Here is a 21,032-nt window from a genome sequence, read left to right as displayed (position 1 = left end):
TCTTTTCTGCTCCTCTCACACCTTTGAAGTGGGGGCCTCTTGAGGCAAATCAGCAAGAATGTGACTCTTGCAGCTGAGGGTCTGGGGGAGGGGGTTACTGGAGCTGCTCAAGGCAAAGGGGCTGTGACAAGCTTTGCCGAACTGATAACTTTAAAAGGGCATCTTCTGCTGGCTCCTCACTCCATCGTTTTATCACTGCAAGTGACAGAATGGGGAGGGTTCCAGCCCTCCTGCCTTCTCAGAGAGCTGGGGGGCTATAAAAACGGGAGACACTGGGCAGCTGGGAGACAGTGACGGACAAAGGCTGAGAGAGAGAAACCAGAGAGTGAGCAGAAGACAGCAAACATCAGAGCATTCCCTGACCCACGCCAGCATGGGCTCCTTCTCCATCACCATGGGCTTCTTCTTCTTCTTCCTGGCCTTTTGGCTTCCAGGCCATATTGGAGCAAATCCTGTGTACAGTGCGGTGTCCAACACAGATCTGATGGATTTCAAGGTAGGGCCAGGAAGTGGGACACAGACTGGGACTGGGGTCTATTTGGTGCTGGGTCCACTCCTGAGATGTTCCCCTTTCTCTGCATTTATTTTCCCTTTATAAAGAACCTGCTAGACCACCTGGAAGAGAAGATGCCGGTAGAAGATGAGGTCATGCCCCCACAAGCCCTGAGTGAGCAGACTGATGAAGCAGGGGCGGCACTTAGCTCCCTCCCTGAGGTGCCTCCCTGGACTGGGGAGGTCAACCCACCTCAGAGAGATGGCAGCACTCTAGGGCGTAGCCCCTGGGACCCCTCTGATAGATCTGCCCTCTTGAAAAGCAAACTGAGGGCTCTGCTCGCTGGCCCTCGGAGTCTACGAAGGTCCAGCTGCTTCGGGGGTAGGATTGACAGGATTGGAGCCCAGAGTGGACTAGGCTGCAACAGCTTCCGGGTAAGAGGAGCTGTGGATGGAAATGGGATAGAGGTCAGGTGGGGTCTCGTTAGGGATCAGACTTTGCCAAGGAACAGTACCCAGGGAGCATCTTTGGCAGTAGAGAGCCCAGTGCATGTGTCTATTTCCTCTGAGAGGTCTGCCTCACTATGATGGATGTTCCTTGAGTTTCAAGACAATGACAACAGCTGCTATGGGGTCTGAGCCACGAGCACTAGGAAATTAGAACACAGGGCCAAGACTGTCCACATTGCTTGCCGGTGCCTTGCTTGCCAGTTTATCACAGAGGCTGAACCGTATCTGGTGGGAAGTAGTTGGTCACTGGTCAAGTTGAGCAGTTTAGCCCAGTCAAGGCAGATCATCAAGACAGTATATTTTTCTCTTTGTAGTACCGGAGATAACAGCCAATGAGGAAAAGGCAGCCAAATCTGCTTGAGCAGATCGCGAAAGATCCTAAGCCCTTACGGTGTGTCACGCAGCCTGGTCGCACTACCGCTGAGGTGTGGTGAGCACCCTCCTGGAGCTCCGGCTTCCTGTCTTCATCTATCACGGTCGATATTAAATGTAGATGAGTGGTTTAGTGGGCCTCGGCTCTCCCGCTCAGCATATCAAGGTAGATCCCCACCCCTTTCAGAAAGCACTTGGGGAAAAAAAATTAAATAAACTTCAGCACCAAGGACAGACGCTGAGGCCTGGATCTGCTTCTTTGGCTTCTGCCCCGGTTCCTTGCTGTCCCCAACTTTGATCTTTCATCTCTCCCTCCGTCTCCTTGCTGAGTGTGTGGGGGCCTCATGCCACGGTCCTCAACATGCTCTGCCTCCATCACAGAACCCAGGAAAGCCCGCCCAGACTGAAGAGGGCATTTATTTTTAATTCATGAAAAAGGAGCACAAACACACTTTTCCTGAGGAGAGGTAATGACACCTGTGCTCAGAAGTCTCACGTGTCCCTCTCTTTCTAGTTACAGCCTGGGTGGCGTTAAGGGGCATTTAGAGAACTAGAGGCTGTCCAGATCTGTCAGGGTGCCAGCTGCTGCGACCACGTGAATTACTCTCAGTTTGGATGAGCGTGAGAGGAGAGTGGGTTCCGCAGCTGGGAGGAGGGAGGTTTCCAGGCCAACGGGTGGCAAGTGCAAACTCTTTGTGAACTACCTCACTGGTGCATCACTACCTACCCATGTCTCAGTCAGTGTTCAAGATCAAACTCAGGGAGTCAGACGCATTTAAAATCAGCCACGCTCTCCCTAACCCAGGGCGGTAGAGCTTGAACTTGTATGTTGCCTGGAGGAGAGAACCAACAGGAAACATGCAGTACTTTATTTATTTTTGGTCTCACTATGGAGCTTTGGCTGGCCTCGAGCTCAGGGAGATCTGCCTGCCTCTGCCTCACTGCATTACCAAATCTGTAAGGTGCAGTATTTTTATAATCTGCTTGCAAAAGGTACCACCCTAAGCAGAGAACAAGGACTCAAACTTCCTTTTAAAGGGGGGACTCTGTTTTTTCTTGCCTGTGGCCCTGTGTATCCACCAGACTAGGGTCTCACACCCTCTGCCACCTACACACTCACCTTGCTGTGGTCAGGCCTGCTGCCTCCAACCTGAGATGTCACCATCCTGTGCGCCACACCCTACATATTCAAGGCTGATAGTGAACACTGCTTCCTCCAAGATCACACAGGCCATCTTGTAACTCCAATCGGACATGGTTTGCCAACCCCTCCTGTGTGTGTGTACACACATCTGTATGTGTATGAGCACACCTGTGTGCTTGTGCCCCTAACCTGTACTGGGCATGTTGTACAAAAACGGGGAGAAGAAAGCAAGTAGTATTGTGCATATCTGTAGAGGATGGCCAGGCCAGGAGCAGACAGCGACGGGCTGGAGCGGGAGGAAGAACTTCAACCACTTCCAATCAAAATGTTCCTATCTGAGCCATGGTCACATATGCCTTAGCCCCAGCACTAGGGAGAAGGGCCAGGCAGATCTCTGTGTGGTCAAGGCCAGCCTGGTCTACACAGAGTGTTCCAGGACAGACAGTGCTTTGCAGTGAGACCCTGGCTCAATTAAAAAAGAAAACAAAACAAAAAAACCCACTTCCTGTTTGGATCTCAGATTAGAAGGTGCAGAGAACCAGTCAATGCATGTACAGTGTGAATGGGACAAGCGCTAGGCCTGCACCGGCAGTCCTAATTGCTAAGGAAAGAGCGAGCTGCTGGGGATGTCCCCCAGATGACATGGTAACAGAGAGACAGAAAGGTGACAGAGCAGGAGCCTGGCGGGCTGTCTGTGACTGCTGACATGCCAGCACAGCCATGGACACAGCCAGTGGTATTCCTTGTAAAATAAGTGAACAGAGAGCAGACAGATGTGCACGCACACACGCACGCACACCAGGAGAGTTCGGGACTTGCCCTCTTCTGGCTGCTGTTAGGGTCTTGTCTGTGGGGTGAGTCCCCAGACAGGCAGCTGAGAACTCAGACTGTCTACTGTTGCCCTGGTGCGTCTGGCAGGAAGAAAGATCAACAGACCAAATGGACCCCTGTGCATAGGTGACAGGTGCCACGTAAGAAAGAGCTTACAAAGACAGCAGACAGACAGGGGTGGGGCCAGCAGACTACCTTTCCTGGCTGGGTCTGACGGCATGGATCTGGAATCCCGGCACATGAAAGGTAGGGGCAGGGCAGCTCAGGTCATCTTTGGTTAAAGTGAGTCTGAAGCCAGCCTGTGTTACATCAGACCTTGTCTCAGAGACAGACTGCTTTGCACCTTAACTTTCCCTACTTGTGAAGAGCACCATGGAGCAAGCTCTACAGAGAAGGTGCAAACATTTTATTCCGACTTGAGAGTGACCACAAGAGCGTCCACCTTCCAAAGGGCCAAATAAAAATAGACTTTTACAAATTAAAAAAGATACCACTTATCTACACAGTGGAGTCAGCTACTGTTACCATATAAACAGACAGTATGAACGGAAAGGCAGAAGGAAGCTGCAGCTGCACAGTCACCGAGGTCCACAGGAGCCGAGGGTAACACTCCCCATCAACACGGCTGGGCCAGGAGGGCTCCGGAAGCTTTCTTGTCACCAAGGTCTGCATCACACTGTCACATGGCTAGCTGAGTCAAGCTAATGTCCATTCCAGCTGGAACTGCTTTAACAAGGTCACATGCAGACGTGTCATAAACCACCACCAAACTCCCACAGCAGTACCAGGGAGCCATACGAATGCCCAGGTGCAGGAGCCAGCCAGGAAAACTGCCTCAAGCCAACCTCCGTGTCCCTCCATGGCGCTGTGTTTGACAAGGTGCTATAACATTGGGGTCACTAGTTCCAAGAGACTGCCATAGGAGAAGGGTGCAGGGCTTACAGTTCTAGTTCACAGGGGAAAAGGCTGTTGTCTTTGGGCTTCTCTGGAAAGGCAGGTTCAGTGGGGAGGGACACAGAGAACTGGGTGTCCTAGAGGAGCATGGGCTCATGGGTTCAGGGTGGAAATGTCTGTACTCTGTCTATTCTGGGCTAAACTGATGACACATACATGATGGACAAACCGCAACAGGTCCCTAGGACTGGCTAGGAGGCAGGAAGCTGTGGACTGAGGTCCCCTACAGGCTACAATTCTGCAAACCCTCCAGGCTGGGAAGACAGTTCTGTGGTGTGTCACACTTTTCTCTTAGTGTGAGCAAGTGGTTTTCTTCTTGATGGAGCACACAGCAGGGCAGGCACTGCAGTCAGCCATAAAATGAAGCTGGCAGCAGGCCAAACACAACCCTGCTTAGCTATTTTCCCAAGTACGTGTGGGATGTTTCAACCCTCACACCCCCACCCCCACCCCCCAAGCCAGAAGCTGAAAACAGAGTAAGTCAAGCTCATTCTGGTAAAAAGATAAGCAAATGGGGAAAACAGAGGGCCAGGGTAACTGTCAGCCCTAAAGGTAGCTCCCCCAAGGCTGTGGAACAATTTCCCGAATGCTGGTCAGAGGACTCTGCCAGGACTGGCAGCCTCATTGCTAGAAGCCAGGCCCAGCACAGATGCTCTCCAGCAAGTTCCATGATTTAAAAAGTATCTAACACAAACGAATGCCACCTGTATCCAAACAACAGCTGCCACAGGGGCCGTGGGTTGATGGAAGATGAGTGCAAATGTCCCTACCCAGATGTGCACTGAGGTGCCGACTCAGAGAGGACAAGCAGCTAGGAGAGAAAGAGGCCACGAGGCAGTGAGGCACGAGTGCAAGAGCACCCCACTCCCTGCCCACCCCCCACTCCCTGCCCAGCCTGAGACCAGCAGCTGCACAGGTTCCTCTCCAAGTCCTCGGGATGAGGGCTGAGTCTAGAGTGGACAGGAAGCTGGGCTCGAGCAGTGACCATGACAGGAGCTACTGGCTTTCTCCTACGGCTGTACCTTTGATAGGCCCTGGCTCACGACACCTTGCTTGCTAGTTTGTAGAGTAATCCCAAATTGGCCAGGGATCTGAGTAGTGGTTTCCGTCTAGGGGTTCCTCAATTTTGGTTGACTTAGGGAATGAATCCAAGATGAAGTTGTGGCTACCGTACCAGGAAGACAGAGGAAGGCTTAGAAAGTCGAGCAGTTGTGGAGAGGAAGGACAATGGGAGGAGAGCATCTGTCACTGGGAGAACAGATGTCATCAGTGAGTGGGGAGTATCGAATGCTCACAGAGGGGAGAAGCTGTGGTCCAATCCCCATGATGGAATTTAATGCTTCAAAGACCATTAGCTGGAATGTTAGTGCATCAAGGGTCTGGTCATGAATGACTCTAAGGACAATCAACCCACAGAGTCAAGAGCATGAACTCACTCCTAGGAAACAGAAGAAGAAACATGGGCCAATGAAGAGGCAGAGTGTATCTCAGGTCCTGGTTCTGATCCCAGGCCTCCCCAAACATGGGGAACAGTTCTTGGTGCCCAATCCTAAACTTAGTAATGAACATGATATGCAAATAACATCCTCAATATTTGCCCTGGTCCAACTTCTTCCTGGAAGGGTCTGGGCAACAGCTGGGCTCTCCAAGAAACAGCAACAGAGAGGTACCAAGTGTCCACCTAGGATCCAGCCTGACAGCACCCTGCTGTCTCTCTAGGGGAGCTGGAGAACGGAAGATTCTTACAGAGGAAGCTAGTAAAACCCCAACTTCCTGCTCAACACATCCCCAAAAACCTCTGACCCCCATCTTCCAGGACTCCAGGCATCTGAGCAAATGGGTGACTGGGAGCCTTTGGGCCGGCTGTGGGGGCCACCTGCAGAGGCACCTCTGGGAGAGTGGGTTGGCTTCAGCCGGGCTCAACTGTCAGAGGGTCTGGTAATGCTGTCGCAGCCTGGCCTGCAGGAACTCATTTGTCAGGTTGTGTCGGGTAATGATCCCCACAATCTAGGACAAGGAGAAAACACACAGATCACCACAGGGTAAAACCGCCAGTAAGACTGTGTAAAGAGAGCTGGTCTCTGTCAATGTACCACAGGATGTAGAAAGAGAAAGACAGAATTACGACTTGGACAGTGTAAGGCCATGACAGGATTTTTGTGCTCATGGCACAGACTTCCTCCTCTCGGGAGGTTAGGAATCCTAAGCTGAAGACCTGGGGACAGATGGACAGACAGAGCTGCATCAGAGGAATCAGTGGGCCCTGGACTGGGAGTAAACTGGGGGAAGGGAGAGGGAGAGGGACTGGAAGGGGACTCTGAGCCACTGCTTTCTCCCAACACAGATCCCTGTGTGGCCCAGGCACTCTTTTATTGGTTTTGGTTTGGATAGAGACAGGGTTTCATTCACAACACAGCCCAGGCTAGCCTTGAACTTGCATGTGTGCTGGGATTACAGGTGTGTGCCCCAACACCTGGCATAACTAGCCTGTGTTTTATCCTGTGTACTTGTTTAGGAAGAAACCTAGGCACAAGCTCTATCATGGAACTACACCCCAAGTCCTGCCTGCGATTTCTATTGTTGGGATGGGGCACCAGGACCAAAAGCAACTGGGGAGAAAATTTACCTCAGCTACTTCATAGTCTACCACGAAGCAAAGTGTCAGGGCAGGAGCTCACACAGGGCAGGACCCTGGGGGCAGAGCTGAGGCACAGGCCATGGAGGGCGCTGCTGACCGTCTTGCTCTGCCTGAGTTGCTTAGCCTGCTTTGGTATAGCACCCAGGACCCCCAGGCTCAGGGATGGAACTCTGGGCCATCTCTCACATCCATCAGTAATGACAAAAATGTACCACAGCTTTGTTTACAGCCCTATAAAAGCCCTCCATTGAGGCCTTTTCTTAATTGAGAGTCCTTGTTCCCAAATGACTCTAGCTTGTGTCAAGCTGACATAAAACTGGCTAGTGTATGTTCTTAAACAGGGCACATGCAAGGCCTGGTGCTACCTCCCTATAGCAGCACTTGGGAGGCCGAGTCAAGAGGACTGCTCAAGTTCAAGGCCAGTCTGGGCTACTTAATGAGTATCAGGCCAGCAAGGGACGGATGCAGGGAAGGCAGGCTGTCCCTTAAACAGGAACCTCTTCCTAAAGGGTCATTTTGGTGACAAAGGACCGGTTCAAAAGGGAACTGGAAAGTAACTAAATAAGCAAGATGGGGAAATGGAGCACGCGGCCACGACGCTCAGCTGTCGCAGTGGTGCGTGGAGTGCTGCAGCGTGGTGGGAGAGCCTGCCTAGCATTCGTAAGACTAGACGACAGCCCGCAGAGACGGGTACCTGCAAGAAAACCCACCACGTACGCCACCTCGGGTGGGGCATGCAGAACCTATGCACAGCAGAGCTGACAAGGTGATGCTCTCAGCAGGGCAGGAATCAGGGCTCACTTTTACTTATTTGTATTTTCTTATCTTGCTACACTATAGTAAGATAGTACAGCAATGACTATGTAATAAAAAATTAAGTTGGGCTGCCAAGGTGGCCCAGTGGGTAAATACGCTTGCCACGCAAGCTTGGTGAGCAGAGAAGAAGCCCCAGAACTCACTCAAGTGGAAGGAGAGAACCAGCTCCACAGAGCCAGGCTCATACAGCACACACAAACAGGTTTTTAAAAAAGTAACCCTGAAATGATGGGGAAGTCTACAAAAACAATCACTGAGGATGTTATCTTTTAAAACCCTCTGAGCATTCTACCTTACCTTCTATTAGTGCTACAAATGCCCATAAGAGGCGCTAAGAGACACAGAGCGGGGGAGTGAGGAGACACTGAGAGCCAAGACAAGAACAGGCATGAAGACTGGAAGGCAGGACACGGGGCGCCCCCTGCTGGACTGATGTGTGCATGGAAAAAAGCAGCATCCACTGGGTGGACAGATGAGAGGCCGCCAGGGCCACTGCTTCCTCCACCCAACCCACTTACCTCGCCCACTGCATTCACCACTGGCAAGTGGCGCAGGCCCATGGTTCTGAACAGGTTGAAAACTTGAGAAACATGGGTGTTGGGGGAGACAGTAAATGGTGAAGGATTCATATATGGGGTGACATCCTGGAGCAGAAAATCAAGAATCACCCATAGCCTGGGATACACACGGCACACAGCAGCACATGCACCAGCCCAAAGGAAGACCCTCCTCACCACAATCATTCGGGGATTCAGCAGTGTGAGGTCCAGGTCATGGATGTCTGGATAGCGCGGGTAGTCCTCGGCCATCTCAGCATAGGAAAGACGCGGCTGGCTGGCACTCTGCAATTCCCACCAAGACAATGTCCTTGCAACAAACTGCAGCTGCTAGGAGGGTCACTCTGACTCTCCCCCTCCCCAGTTATGATTGTATCTTCCAGTCACATGCCACCGGGGTTGGGGGTGGCAGTACAGGAGCCATAGCAGGTACTGAAGAGGGAACAACCTGATACCAAACCAGTTCTAATGAACGATAAGACTGCGAACAGGGGTTATGGGTTGTGTCCCCCAAAAGACAGCCAACTTGTAAATCCTAGTGCCTATCAGGTGCCTTTGCTGAAAACAGGGCTCTGCAGGTTTACTTACAGTGAGCTCACAGTGGACTAAGGCCTAATTCCAACATCAGGCTCCTTACAAAGTGGAGAGAGGAAGCAGAGTGAGCACTGTGTGTCGACAGAAGTAATATGGAAGTGATGTTTACAACCAGTAAGGCCTGGAACTACTGGCAACTGCTGGGACTAAGAGGAGGGCAGGAAGGACCCCCCACCCCCCAGCTCCTTCAGAGAGCCGCCCGTGCACCCTGGATCTTGTGCTTATCCTCTTGAACTATGGAAGACCCTGCTTCAAACTCCCAGGCTGATGGCAATCTGGCACAATGGCAACAGACAGTGTCCCAGGAGTGTTGTCACTGTCCCTCAGATTTGACTGCTGTGTGACAGGTCAGGGAGGCCACTGCAAGGGCTCACAGGACAGCACGGTGGCTACAAGTGCTGGCCAGGAACTGCTATGTGAGCGGGCTCCACTCTGTGAGCCTCACCCGGCTCACAGCTGGCCCCACTGCCGGGCAGCCTCAGAATCAAGCTGCTCCGCAGGCCAGGCCAGGCACTTCAGGATCTAAGTTGTCATCACTCCACTGTCCTTCCCTAAACTCCCCACTGGTCTCTACCCACTGCAATCAGGCTGGTCACCTACACTCCACCCAGGTCCCTGTGCTAGGGCAACTGCTCTTCTGCAGGCTTATCAGACCACAGAGGGCTCAGGGGGCTACAATGAGAGAAACCTGCAGCTGCCGACATCAGCAGAGTCACTCTGGAAAGCAGGGCTCTGGGTGACTTGCCAAAAGGGTATGACGGGTGTGGCCTTGGGTGCCATGAGGACACCCTAAAACCAAATGGAAGAGAAAAGATGTCTTCAGTGGAGCTGGCAGGGGGAGGGGCACTTCTTCCACTAACACATGCAGAAGAGTCCACTTGTACCAGAACTCAAATCCTGCAGTATTAAAGTCAAGCATGGCGGCCAGTGCCCGGGATGCCTGGAATCTCAGCACATGAGCACTGGAGACAGCAGGATCAGACATTCATCCTCAGCTATCCAGTGAGGTAAAGACCAGCTTGGGCTACACAAGACCCTGTCTCAATAACAGAAGAAAACAAAAGGAAACGCCCCTCAGGATATGAAAAGCTCACAGGCCAGCAGGCAGGAGACACTGGACAAAATGTGGCAGAGGATAAACAAGGGACAATTGGAGTCAGCTTGTCCTCACCTTCCTCGTGACCTGGGGGCCTCACAAACACAGCAAGAGGCATGTGTGGCTGAGTACCCTACTCAGCAGCCGTGCACACATCACACGCACTGAAGCACCTCTTCTGGAAGAATAGGGTCTGTCCCTGGCACCGTCCTGAACACCAGAGCCCAAGACTTACGGACTGACTTTCTGAATAACACACTCCTCGGACAAGCAGGGTGACGAGCTGAGAGCGCAGGACGAGGCCGTGGAAGGTCAGCGGACGGAAACGCTCCTCCATGGTCCAGTCTTCACTCGGGGACTGGTCAGGGTATAGGTTGGGGTAGGGAGTGTATCTGTTACACAAAAACCAGATGCTGCCTCGTATCCCGCCAGCAGTGCCACTCTCACATTCTCACTGCCTCCCGTAATCTCCAGCACGCAAGGCCTCCCTCACACCGTGTGCAGGGCGCGCTGTCGGCCGGGCGGCCGCTGCAGGCCGCCAGTGTGAGGCCCTCACCTCCTCTCACCTCCTCTCCAGCATCTGCTGTAGCAGGTCCTCCTTCTCTGCTGCCTCCTCAGAAGCCACGTGCTCATCACACACGTTGCGCAGCTCACTGGAAGGGTAAGACTTCATGGACTGGCCCCGCTTGCGCTGCTCACCAGCACGGGTGAGGATACTGGATTTCTGTGGACGGAGGCGGGGCAGTGAGAGTCTGTACAAGTGCCAAGATGGTGGTGCTGGGCGTACAGACAAAGGAGCATCTCCAGTGCTGCGGGGATGGGAAGGGCACTTCCCATGGAGGTCTGCAAGACACTCAGAGTGCAGGCCAGTCAGTCCTTAGACTTGAAAATGAACCTGAGGAACCTGAGGCCTCACCCAAGAGAGGTAAGACTCTACTACTACACTACAGCTCATGACCCTGCCCAGCCCAAATGTGTCACTTGATTCTGATGGTCAGTTTGACTGGGGTCAGTCTGGGTGTCTGTCTGTTTCACAGGACCAGAACCCAAGGGCTTTGACCTCAGACAGATGAAGAGAAGGAGCTGGGGTCTAGATGGGGAAGTAGGTCACAGCGGTATGTGCACGCATGTGTGCTGTCTCCTCAGGGGCTTTATCTTGCCCTGACCTTCCTGGACTCTTTTGTCTGCTTTCTCCCTCCATGCTGCTAGATATTCTGCTCTGTATATTTTTGGCCCTGATGGACCGAGAGTTACCTCTGAAACACAGGACAAAAGAAATCCTTCTTCTAAGTGGCTAATTTTTGTTGTTTTTCCTGTGTAGCATGGCTATCTACCTCTGCTTCCTGAGTGCTGGGACTAACGGCCAGCATCATCACCGCCCAGCTTGGTTTGTCTAAGTGGGCCAGCACTGCCCGGATTGTCTAAGTGTGGTCACACCACATATTCTGTCACAGTGATGTGAAGTTATCTGCTACAACAAATCTCATGTTTTTACTGGCCTAAGACTTTACTTCCTCTCATCTGGGAAGGTACACCTCAATTCTGCAGAGGGAAAACAACTTTCCTCTTATATCCTGACTGTCGGTGTTTATGTCTGCTCTTCCCAAAGCCACCAAAGCCAACTGGTGGCCACATAGACTGTGTGAGGTGATGGACTTACCCTCCCTGGACTGAGAGTTGGGAGCTACCCAAGGTCAGAGAGCAGCTAGCACCCAACCCACCTGTGTCTATCACATGGCATCATAAGGTCAGTATCTGCATCCCTAGAGCTCGCAGCCCGGGTCTGCAGCTTCTAGTCAATTTCTCCCAACCTCCTTCCCCCCCTCTATCTGTGGTTTCTTTTTTTTTTTTTTTTTTTTTAAAGAATTATTTATTTTATGTATGTGAACACACTGTAGCTGTCCTCAGACACACCAGAAGAGGGCATCAAATCCCATTACAGATGGTTGTGAGCCACCATGTGGTTGCTGGGAATTGAACTCAGGACCTCTGGAAGAGCAGTCAGTGCTCTTAACCTCTGAGCCATCTCTCCAGCCCCCTATCTGTGGTTTCTTAAGACAAGAGTTTCTCTATGGAGTGCAAGCTAGCCCAGAGCTCACAGTGATCCTCCTGCCTGGGCCCCACTTTCCTAACTTGGCCAGAATCCATTTGTGTTAGCAACTCTAGAACCCTCCCTGGTGCTTGTATATGGTAAATAATTAATAGCAAGTCTACTGAGTTTTTCAAAAGGACCCATCCACCCCCTTCCTGCTGCCAGATGAGCACACACCCTCCATGAGACCCACTGAGTTACGTGGGAGGATTATGCAGATTTTCCCTAGACTGACCCAGTCTGAGTGCAGCCCAGCTTCAGAGGAAGCATTACACGGCATGAGTGCCTACCTCAGCAGCCTCCCTTTTGGGCCATTTTCTTTACCTTGAACTTGATGTTGTTGCTTATGAGCTGGTTGCCCTTCATGAACTCCTTCTCATTGCCTCTGTTCTCTGTGACCACAGGGAAGGCGTGGTGGACCGTAGTGCGCAGGATGCTCACCAGAGACTGGATACGCGTGTGCGGGTAGACATACGTCAAGTTGGGCTCCATGATGTCACTGGCTCTCAGCCTGCAGAGGGGGAAGCTGTAACAGCCTCAAAGACACCACAGCCACTGGGGACAGGCTGGGCTGGGTAATGGTGCTCCTCATCTCCATCTGGTCACGGAAGCCTCTTTTCTGAATCATCCCTAGCAAGTCCTCCAACTTCTACACCATGCCGACTACACTGCTCCTTACTTTATCATGCTAGGGGCCACTGCGACCTCTCCACAAGCCCCACCTGCCTTCCCAAGGGTTGGCCAGCCACTCCTTGACACACCACATCACATGCTATGGTCAATCACCACTAATCACTAGTTATCTGGAAGTTAAAGGGCAATTCTGGAGCCCTTGTTTAGACCAGGATGGCAAGCCAGAGCCCGCAGATCCATTCCAGCCTTGCGCACTCCTTCACGTCTGTTTTCCTGCTGTAGTGGCAGGGCTGTGGGTTGATAGGCTGCTGACCCTGCATTAACTCCTAAGGCCTGCCTGATACGCACATAGGCTGGCCACCTGTGGACGGTCCCAGGCAAGGGTGGTGCTTGGTTGGATGTGTGAGTGGGCTGGTGTATCGGCAGGACTGTGCATGCTCTCGGTGTGAGCATCCAGCAATGTTGAAAGCCTGAAGCAGTTCTCACAGCTGACTTGGCCAGCATGCTAAGGAGCCAAATAGCCACCAGCAGCCCTGCCTCCCTGTGCCCACCATGCTACCCAGCCCTGGGAGCTGCTCGCCAGATTCCTAGCCAACTCAAGTGGCTCAACACCCCTAAACACACAGGGACACAGTGTACCTTCTAATCAGAACAAGGTGACCTACTGTTTCCCACCCTGCAGGCCCTGCAGCTTAGAAAGTGGTGCAAAGACGCAGGAAGAGGCCAGCTTCTTACTTGTCCATTTCCACCTCTGTCTCCCACTCCAGAAGAGGCACACCTCTCAGCCCAATGTGGATGTCATAAATGCCCTTATTGAAAAAGTCTCCAGTCCACTTGGCCACCTGGAATATAAGGCAGAGACCTGAAGACAGCTCTTGAAGGGAGGCTGGGCCTCAGCCTGCCGGCAGCCAGAGGGACGTGCTCACCATCACAGTGACCATGACAGGAAGTCCATAGGTGATCTCATTTGTACACTCAATCAGGATGACTGTGAGGCTGATGGTCATTCTTACAACCCCACCCAAGAAAGCTGCCGCACCAATCAGAGCAAAGGTCCCAGAATAGAGGTGGCCCAGGCCAATGTAGCTGGTGAAGAGAGAAACAGAGCCAGGCTTAGACTCACAATGGTAGTATGGGCTCACACACTTGTGAACATGTGGGCACATGTGCACTCATTAAATCCACACTACCTTTTCAGGACATTGGCAACTAAACGTCCAAAAGCTGCTCCACACAGCAGGGAAGGCACAAAGAGGCCACTGGGGACAGACGTGCCGAAAGTCCAGCATGCGAGCAGGAAATAGAGGATGAAGAATAAGGCCAGGGTGATGGGGCTGAAAGTCCCTGCAGGGTGAGAATAGACCTGAGTCACAATAGCAGATGCTTGCACAGACTCAGAAAACTGTGTTGGGTCCTCCAGGGTAGCTTTTGCACACCAGTCTGGTCACCAGCCAACACTGGAGGCAGAAATGTGAACCTCTGGCATGAACACAGTTGCAGAGAGATGCCTGAGTGGGAGCTGGCATCGACCCTGGCCGGGGGTATGCAGCACGGACACTCACCGTCCTGATGGAAGAGCTGCAGGATGGCAGACTCCTGGGAGTTGAAGAAGAGTGTGGCCATGTCATTGTAGGTGTCATTGGGACAGAAAAAAGTCTTGATCGTTGAATTCACATCTTCTGATGTGACCTGAACAAAGGAGATCAAAAAGTCAACACAAAGGCACCTGACTGGGACATACAGGCCTTCAGTGTCTGGCTGCCCAGCTTTGCCTGTGGGAGGAGCTGGGGTCTAGCTGGAGGAGGAAGCAGGCACACATCTGCTATGGCATTAGATGGCAGCTGACGAATACCTGCTCCTGCACTTTGACTGTGGAGTGAAACAATATGGGTGAGGGTGAAGCCTCTGCTTATCCACTTTTTAGAAAGCATCTGCGTGTGTCTGAGTAGGTACACAAGCGCTATAGCATGAACGCCAAGGTCGTATGACATCGAGCTAGGGGACTCATTCATCACCACACATGTGAGACTAGCTGGCCCCACAGACTGCCCATCTCTACCTCTCATTTGCCACAGCAGCACTGGAATTTCAGACATGAGCTGTCATAAGGTCCTAGGGACCTGACTCAGGCTTTACTTGCTGCGTCATCTCCTCAGCCCTCACTCACACTCATCACTGAGCCTAACTACAGCAGGGTTCACCGTGGACTTGGTTTTTCTCCTTGGTGCAGATTCTGATGTAACACAGCTAAGAGCTCAGTGTGACAGCCCCAAGGACTACAGGATGGCAATGCAGATCAGAGATCAGCTGAAACCCCAACTTTGGTTGCAAATGAAACCAACCAAGAGGGATTGGAGAGATGGCTCAGCGGTTAAGAATACTGACTGCTCTTCCAGAGGTTCTGAGTTCAATCCCCAGCAACCACATGGTGGCTCATAACCATCTGTAATGGGATCCGATGCTCTCTTCTGGTGTGTCTGAAGACATCAAAGTGTACTCATAAATTAAACAAATAAATAAATAAATCTTTAACAAAAAAAGAAACCAACCAAGAAACAAACCTTTATTCTGGATTTTCTACAAAAGAAACCAACCTTAACATGAGGCCCGACAGCAACATCATGCTCTGGGCCACCTTCCTTCCAATCCCACTAGGAGAACATAAGCCAAATGAGAAAGAAAAGCCTCTTTACGTTCTCAACACCCTGTGTGAGCATGGGATTCTGATGCCAGCTGAACTATCAGTAGGAGCAGGGCATCTGTAGAGGGATGGTTCTGGATTTCTGGCTGGTGGTGAGCAGTGACTGGGCTTCACCGCACTGCTGTCTCTGTGAATATGGACAGTAAGGAGATGGACAGCGCCTCCTGTTGGCAGTGAGGTGTGAATGCAGGGGAACAGTGGACAAACTGTTGGCTGTGGCTCAATAACTGACACATGCAGGTTTTCCCAGAACATGTCAGAGGAAAGCCGGTCCCAGAGTCTCTGGGAAAGGTCTTGAGGTCAGCTGTACTACTGAGAGACCATCTGTCTGCTGGCAGGGAACAGACTACAAATTCAGATGGCTTCATTACTAACTCTGCACTCTCTGGGAAGAAGTTTTACTTTGTCAACTCTGGATTTTTCTCCTCTATAAAATGAAGTAGTACCTTCCCCTTTATGCTATACATTATCAGCTAAGGAGTCTTGGAAAAGTCTTCACTTTGCCTCTGTTTTCTTTCCTGAAAAATGGGGATACTATTATCAGCCAGCACAGTAAAAGAAAAAGAATGGTAGTTGTGTGAAGTCCTTGTGAAAGATTCAAGACACAGAGGGCCTGGGCATCTCTGGTGCATGCTTGCTGGACTATTGTGGGCCCAGGAGCCCTACAGCCCAGAAAATCAATCCATCCCAGGATAGTCACCTTTGTCTGATTTTAGTTAATTTCTTTAAAGTCAGCCAACTTGAGCACAGAATGTTTTATGTTTTTTATATTATTAACATTCCACAACAAAATACATTTTGAAAACTTTGGTCTCAGAAATGAAGTGGTCTTGGGAAGAACAAGATGTCAGTAAACTTCTACCCTGAGTGATACCTTCTTTTGTCCCAGGCACCCTCTGACTGAGGGTTACACAAAAGGCGGCTGCAAGAGCCAGATGGAACCCTTGGCTATGGTTTGTTGACTTTTCATCTAAAACATCCTGGACATCACAGCCTGCTTCCCTCCCAAACAAGCTCCAGGGGGCTTTGAGAGCCCGAGTTGCTACTTAGAAACAAGAAGACAGGCCAAGGAGAGCAGCCCAGCATGGGACAAGTTAGCATCATCCTATGCGTGACTCTCACATCACAGAGGGGAGGTGGTGGGGCCCTGAGTCAATGTGTCCTGCAGGCCTGAAGAGGGACAGGGTAAATGGGCCTGGAGAGAGCGAGCAGTAGGCCAGTGAGCAATGCTTCCCATGAACAACAGCCTGAGCTTTAGACAGTGCAGGAGGGACACAGGCAAGCGTGCTCACCCTCTCAGGGGAAGGACACAGCACACTCAGCTGCAGGCAGGAGCAGCATGGTTCTAAACGGACACACTGTTCTGGTTGGAGGATAGACACCAAGTTTTCGAGGGTTACCTGGAGCTGGAATGAGCCATTCCCAGTTTGACTCGTGGAAGACATCTGTCGGCATTCTCCTAATACCATGGAGGCCACAAACACTACCACCGTGGTCACCAGGGACACCAAGAGGCTCTCTAAGACTCTGGAAAGCAGAGCACAGCTGTGACAGTGCAATGCAGAGACACTTAGGCTCCAGCACACACCAGCACTACACCTGCCCCAGCACCCCTCCCCCACAAGGCAAGCCCAGCAGCCCTGGTCAGGATGCACACATCCAGGATTTGCTCCCGACTTGCTGTGTCTAGCTGGCTGCAATAAAAGGCAGGCAGCTGATGAAGGAGGCTGTTGCACACACATCATCTGTTTCTGAAGAGCTCAATGGTTCTTCCTTGCTAAGCCCAGGGCAAGGGTAACTCCTGACAGACAGACTCTGCTAACCCTCCTGACCTCTGGCCATGTGTGCCAGCAACAGGTCAGCAGAAGAGGGCGAGCCACCTAGCCACTCAGCTCTAACTACTCCTCAGCTTCCCTGGCCTTCATGGGGTACACTTATCAGCTTGTTTCTATGTTTGTCTCAAAGGAGAAATCACAGTGGCTGTGGGAAGCAGGGTCTAGTCACAGGACCATCTTCCTTGGGAGAGATGGCCCGCCCACAAGGGGCTCACTGCAGATACCTGACGAGCTTAGGTTTCGGGTGCACGTTGCGCATACGGTACTTTGCAAGCCTCTTGTTCAGACAGTTGAATGTGGCTCCCAGGAGGCCCCCAATGACCCCCATCACGACGAAGAAACCCAAATCCATAGCTGTCCAAAGATGGCATTTTTTATCAGAGTCAGAGCACTGAGAGAAGGGGAAGGGAGGGAGAGAGAAAAACCAGAGTGGCCATGAGAACAGGAAGGGAAGAAACAGAGACAGAACAAGAGCGGGACGCCTTCCTTCCTTCCCTGCCGAGGGTTCAGGCTGCCCAGCTCACTGCTCACAGGAGTGGGCGTGTGCAGGAGCACAGCCATCTACCCCGCTGCTCTCTTACTTAAGAGCAAGTTTCACGGGTACAGTGAAATATCCTGGGAGGGAGGATAAGACATACCTTAAATTCACCAAAGTTCAGCAATCCAGGTAGCTGGAAGGAGCCCCAACTTCCAAACTGAATCCCAGAGCGGAAGAAGTTGAGGGTGAAGGTGGCAGACATGGAACAGAAGAGCTGGAGGACAGGTAACAAAGCAAGGACAGCGGTGATGTCACCCTCTCCTTCACCCCCTCACAGTCACTCATTCATTTATGTATTTATTTTGTGCATGTGTGGTGGTCAAAGAAGTTGCAGGAGTCAGTTCTCTCCTTCCACCATGTGGGGCCGAGGGTTCAACTGGGGTCTGGTGGCATCAAGTGCCTCTGTCCAGAGCCATCTTGCTAGCATGACAGTCCCCAGGTGTGGTGGCACAGCACTCAGGAGGCAGACAGGTAGATCTCTGTGAGTTCGAGGCTAGCTCCTTCTACATAGCGAGATCCTGTCTCAAAACCGAACCAAAACAGTAACAACAATAAACAAAGAAATAAAAACCCATGGCTCCAGAAGAAGCCTTCAGAAGTGGCTGGCTTCAGGACCCCCCTTGGGGAAAGCAACTGAAGGCAGGCTCTGAGCCAGTGTCTCTCTATGGTCCTCCACAGTGCCTGATGCTGAGAGCTCCTTATGGAGCAGGCCCTTTGCCCAACACAAAGGAGGACACAGGAGATGATTTCAAGTCACAATCCTGTCATTGAGACTTATACATTCTTCAGGCTGAGGGTTCACATAGAGAGAGCAGCAGCTGTTTGGCATGGGTGTATAGTTGGGGGTGGGGGTGGGCTCATAGGAAGAGCACAAAAGCCTACTGTTTGGAGGCTATGGCTGCTATGACGGCAAGTTCCTCAGAGCGTTTGTCAGCTCCAACAAAAGGACAGTTACATGTTTCAAGTGATGTCGGGTGCATTCTGGACTCATGCTTGGGTCGATGAGGTGGCATCCACAGTCAGTCTCCTTACCACTTTCCATGTGAGCCCCTGGTTCCAGAAGGATGAGCCCTCTTCCAGACTGAACAAGGTACCCCCTATAGGGGCCCCAAAAGCTGCAGCAACGCCAGCAGCTGCCCCCGCTGATACAAAGTCACGCTTGTCTCTGTGGAAGAGGAGGGCAGGGAGAGAGAACGTTTGTTTATTAAGAAAAAGCCTTCAGACTAAAGAGCCAGTTTCTTACTTTTTTACCTATGAACCTTCTCCCTCACAGCTAGGAGTATCATGGTCCTGGACAGTAGTCACAGCTGCCTCTGAGCCACACAGACTCCCTCCATGCTTGAGTGTGGATGTTAACTATCTTCCAGGGGCTGCTGGAAGGTGGTAGACACTGAGCAATAGGGCCTAGGAGGGGAGCTCAGGCATTTGGAGTATATTTGTAAAGAGGGTATTGGGACCCATCCCAAGCCACTCCATGAAGGACGTTAAAGCCTTGAACACTGTGAGGAGAATACTCTCTTCATTTCGGCTGCCCACCCCATGTATGTGTTACTGTAAGGAAAGCCAACACACTACATCCCATTCACTCAGGGGTAACAGCCCTCCCCTGAGACAAGGAGCTCCCTGACCTGACATGGTTCAGTCTAGGAAGATGGAATCAGGCTGGGAGCAGTGCAGGACAGCAACACACAAGCCCACAATGCTACAGTCTGCTCAGCAGGGCACCCTTCTCTGGCTGGGTTTTCAGTTTGGGACCATCATCAGTGCCTGAAACGGCTCTTACAACAAGTAGATATTAAAGTCAGGACAATAGCTAGGTCCTTTTGCTTCTCACTCTCAGGAGAAAAGCACAGAGTGCTCTATTTTCTGACAGCTTTTGGTCAAAAGAAGTCAGGCTAGTGTGCATGAGGCTGGGCCACGCCTCTCACCACTCCCATACCTGTCGCTGCGGAAGTAGGGGAAGTTAAACTGGATCTTCCGTAAGGAGATGCTCTGAAACTGAAATGGGAGGAAAAAGGTGTCAGAGAAGCCATGAGGGCACAGGACCTTACAGTCCCACAGAAGCCCTGTCCTTCTGCAAAAGTGTCCCAGTGGGCTGCAGGAAGGAAGTCACCTAGGGTGGGAAGCTTCAGGGTTTACCCTGCATAGTGTCAACAAGTCAGGAAGAGAGGGACGGCAGAGCTAGGGGCTGGAAGGGATGTAGACCTGCTAATATGATGTCACTAGCTGTTTCAGGGGATTTCACTGGCATCCTAGATGCTCACCCAGGCCCCCATGCCATGCTGGCCTCTTTCTTTCCTCTTCCAGGCTCGTTTCTGGGAGACCCAGTAGTTGAGCAAGACAGCAAGCAAGACAAGCAGATGGGCCTGGAGCAAAGAGCTTTTGTCCCTCATCCCAACAACTCATACTCCAGCTAAGTCTCTTCCTCGGAACAGGGTAAAGGTCCAAAGTGAGTGTTCTTCTGAACTAAGACTACTGAAACGGAAGCCCAGGTATCCAGAGGCGCCCTCAAGACTAGGAGCTTTGCCCAGGTGCGATGGCCTATATGTAGGAGGCTGAAGGCCTAAGGAGGGTGCTGAGTTCAAAGCCAGCAAAGATATATAGTGACACCCTATCCCTGCCAATCATCAGTGAAACCTCGTTTTTAAAAGGAGAACTGAGTCTTGAGCTAGCTCTTCAGCATCCTCATCTACGCTTGGGGTCTAATCAGTTCATGACTACAGAGAAGAAAGGAACTGGGACATACAGTCTAGTGCACAGGTGACACTTGCCTGGCCTGAGACTATCACTGCATCACCTAATGTGGACTGAGCAGAGGTGAGCCTCAGATTGTGCCAGCCAACTCTTCCAGACTCATGGCACTTGGTAGCATGTGATAACCTGTCAGCCACACTGACTGGTTTTCCTCTGCTTCCTGTTTCCGTTCCAAAGACTCAGCAGCAATGCTGTCCTTGAGGAGCAACAGTTACATGCTTTGCTGGGACAGACCACACGGTTTTCACCTCAACTCCAAAAGGCAATAGGTTCTGAAACTTTATCAGGGATATCACAAAGGATTTTTCCAGATTTGTCCAAAGCATTTTTCCTATCCAAGAGGCCCATTCTGAGGAATGCATCCCCTGGCCCATCAACCCTTACCTGAGGGAGGCCAGCTCCTACCACAGCACCACTGTGGATCATGGGGCCTTCTTTTCCCACAAAGAGCCCTGTGAATAGGGAGAAAGGAGGG

At 51.6% G+C, this 21,032-nt stretch overlaps 2 protein-coding genes across 3 annotated transcripts in view; one reads left to right on the top strand and one right to left on the bottom strand.

Moving 5' to 3' along the window:
* Positions 1–270: 270 nt before the first annotated feature.
* Nppa (natriuretic peptide A) lies at positions 271–1,622 on the top strand. Its single transcript, XM_028758007.1, has 3 exons — positions 271–496; positions 601–927; positions 1,317–1,622. Exons 1-3 carry the CDS (start codon positions 374–376, stop codon positions 1,326–1,328), a joined length of 462 nt encoding a protein of 153 aa, XP_028613840.1. The 5' UTR covers positions 271–373; the 3' UTR covers positions 1,329–1,622.
* Positions 1,623–5,611: 3,989 nt separating this feature from the next.
* Clcn6 (chloride voltage-gated channel 6) overlaps positions 5,612–21,032 on the bottom strand; it is a 30,757-nt gene continuing 15,336 nt past the window's right edge. Inside the window, exons 8-23 of one of the 2 annotated variants that reach the window (XM_028757921.1) lie at positions 20,942–21,009; positions 19,743–19,801; positions 18,836–18,968; positions 17,904–18,017; positions 17,490–17,656; positions 16,831–16,957; positions 14,292–14,418; positions 13,920–14,073; positions 13,656–13,815; positions 13,465–13,571; positions 12,421–12,607; positions 10,571–10,728; positions 10,240–10,396; positions 8,492–8,599; positions 8,276–8,401; positions 5,612–6,310 (exon numbers count right to left, since the gene is read on the bottom strand). In XM_028757921.1, the coding sequence (XP_028613754.1) occupies positions 6,230–6,310; positions 8,276–8,401; positions 8,492–8,599; positions 10,240–10,396; positions 10,571–10,728; positions 12,421–12,607; positions 13,465–13,571; positions 13,656–13,815; positions 13,920–14,073; positions 14,292–14,418; positions 16,831–16,957; positions 17,490–17,656; positions 17,904–18,017; positions 18,836–18,968; positions 19,743–19,801; positions 20,942–21,009 (2,033 nt within the window). In that variant the 3' untranslated portion in view covers positions 5,612–6,229. Of the gene's footprint in view, positions 6,311–8,275; positions 8,402–8,491; positions 8,600–10,239; positions 10,397–10,560; positions 10,729–12,420; positions 12,608–13,464; positions 13,572–13,655; positions 13,816–13,919; positions 14,074–14,291; positions 14,419–16,830; positions 16,958–17,489; positions 17,657–17,903; positions 18,018–18,835; positions 18,969–19,742; positions 19,802–20,941; positions 21,010–21,032 lie in introns of those variants that run through there. The other variant, XM_028757922.1, reaches the window with a different exon arrangement.

This window comes from Grammomys surdaster, unplaced genomic scaffold (assembly GCF_004785775.1).
Source record: "Grammomys surdaster isolate TR1022 unplaced genomic scaffold, NIH_TR_1.0 126185, whole genome shotgun sequence".
Classification (NCBI taxonomy): Eukaryota; Metazoa; Chordata; class Mammalia; order Rodentia; family Muridae; genus Grammomys; species Grammomys surdaster.
The sequence above is the reverse complement of the archived record's forward strand: the minus strand, read 5'-3'. Positions and strand labels throughout refer to the sequence as shown.

Excerpts from the sequence above, each read along its gene's own strand:
- Nppa (XM_028758007.1), top strand. The coding sequence starts at position 374 with ATGGGCTCCTTCTCCATCACCATGGGCTTCTTCTTCTTCTTCCTGGCC. Across the intron at positions 497-600 it reads CAGATCTGATGGATTTCAAG|AACCTGCTAGACCACCTGGA; the intron begins GTAGGGCCAGGA and ends CCCTTTATAAAG.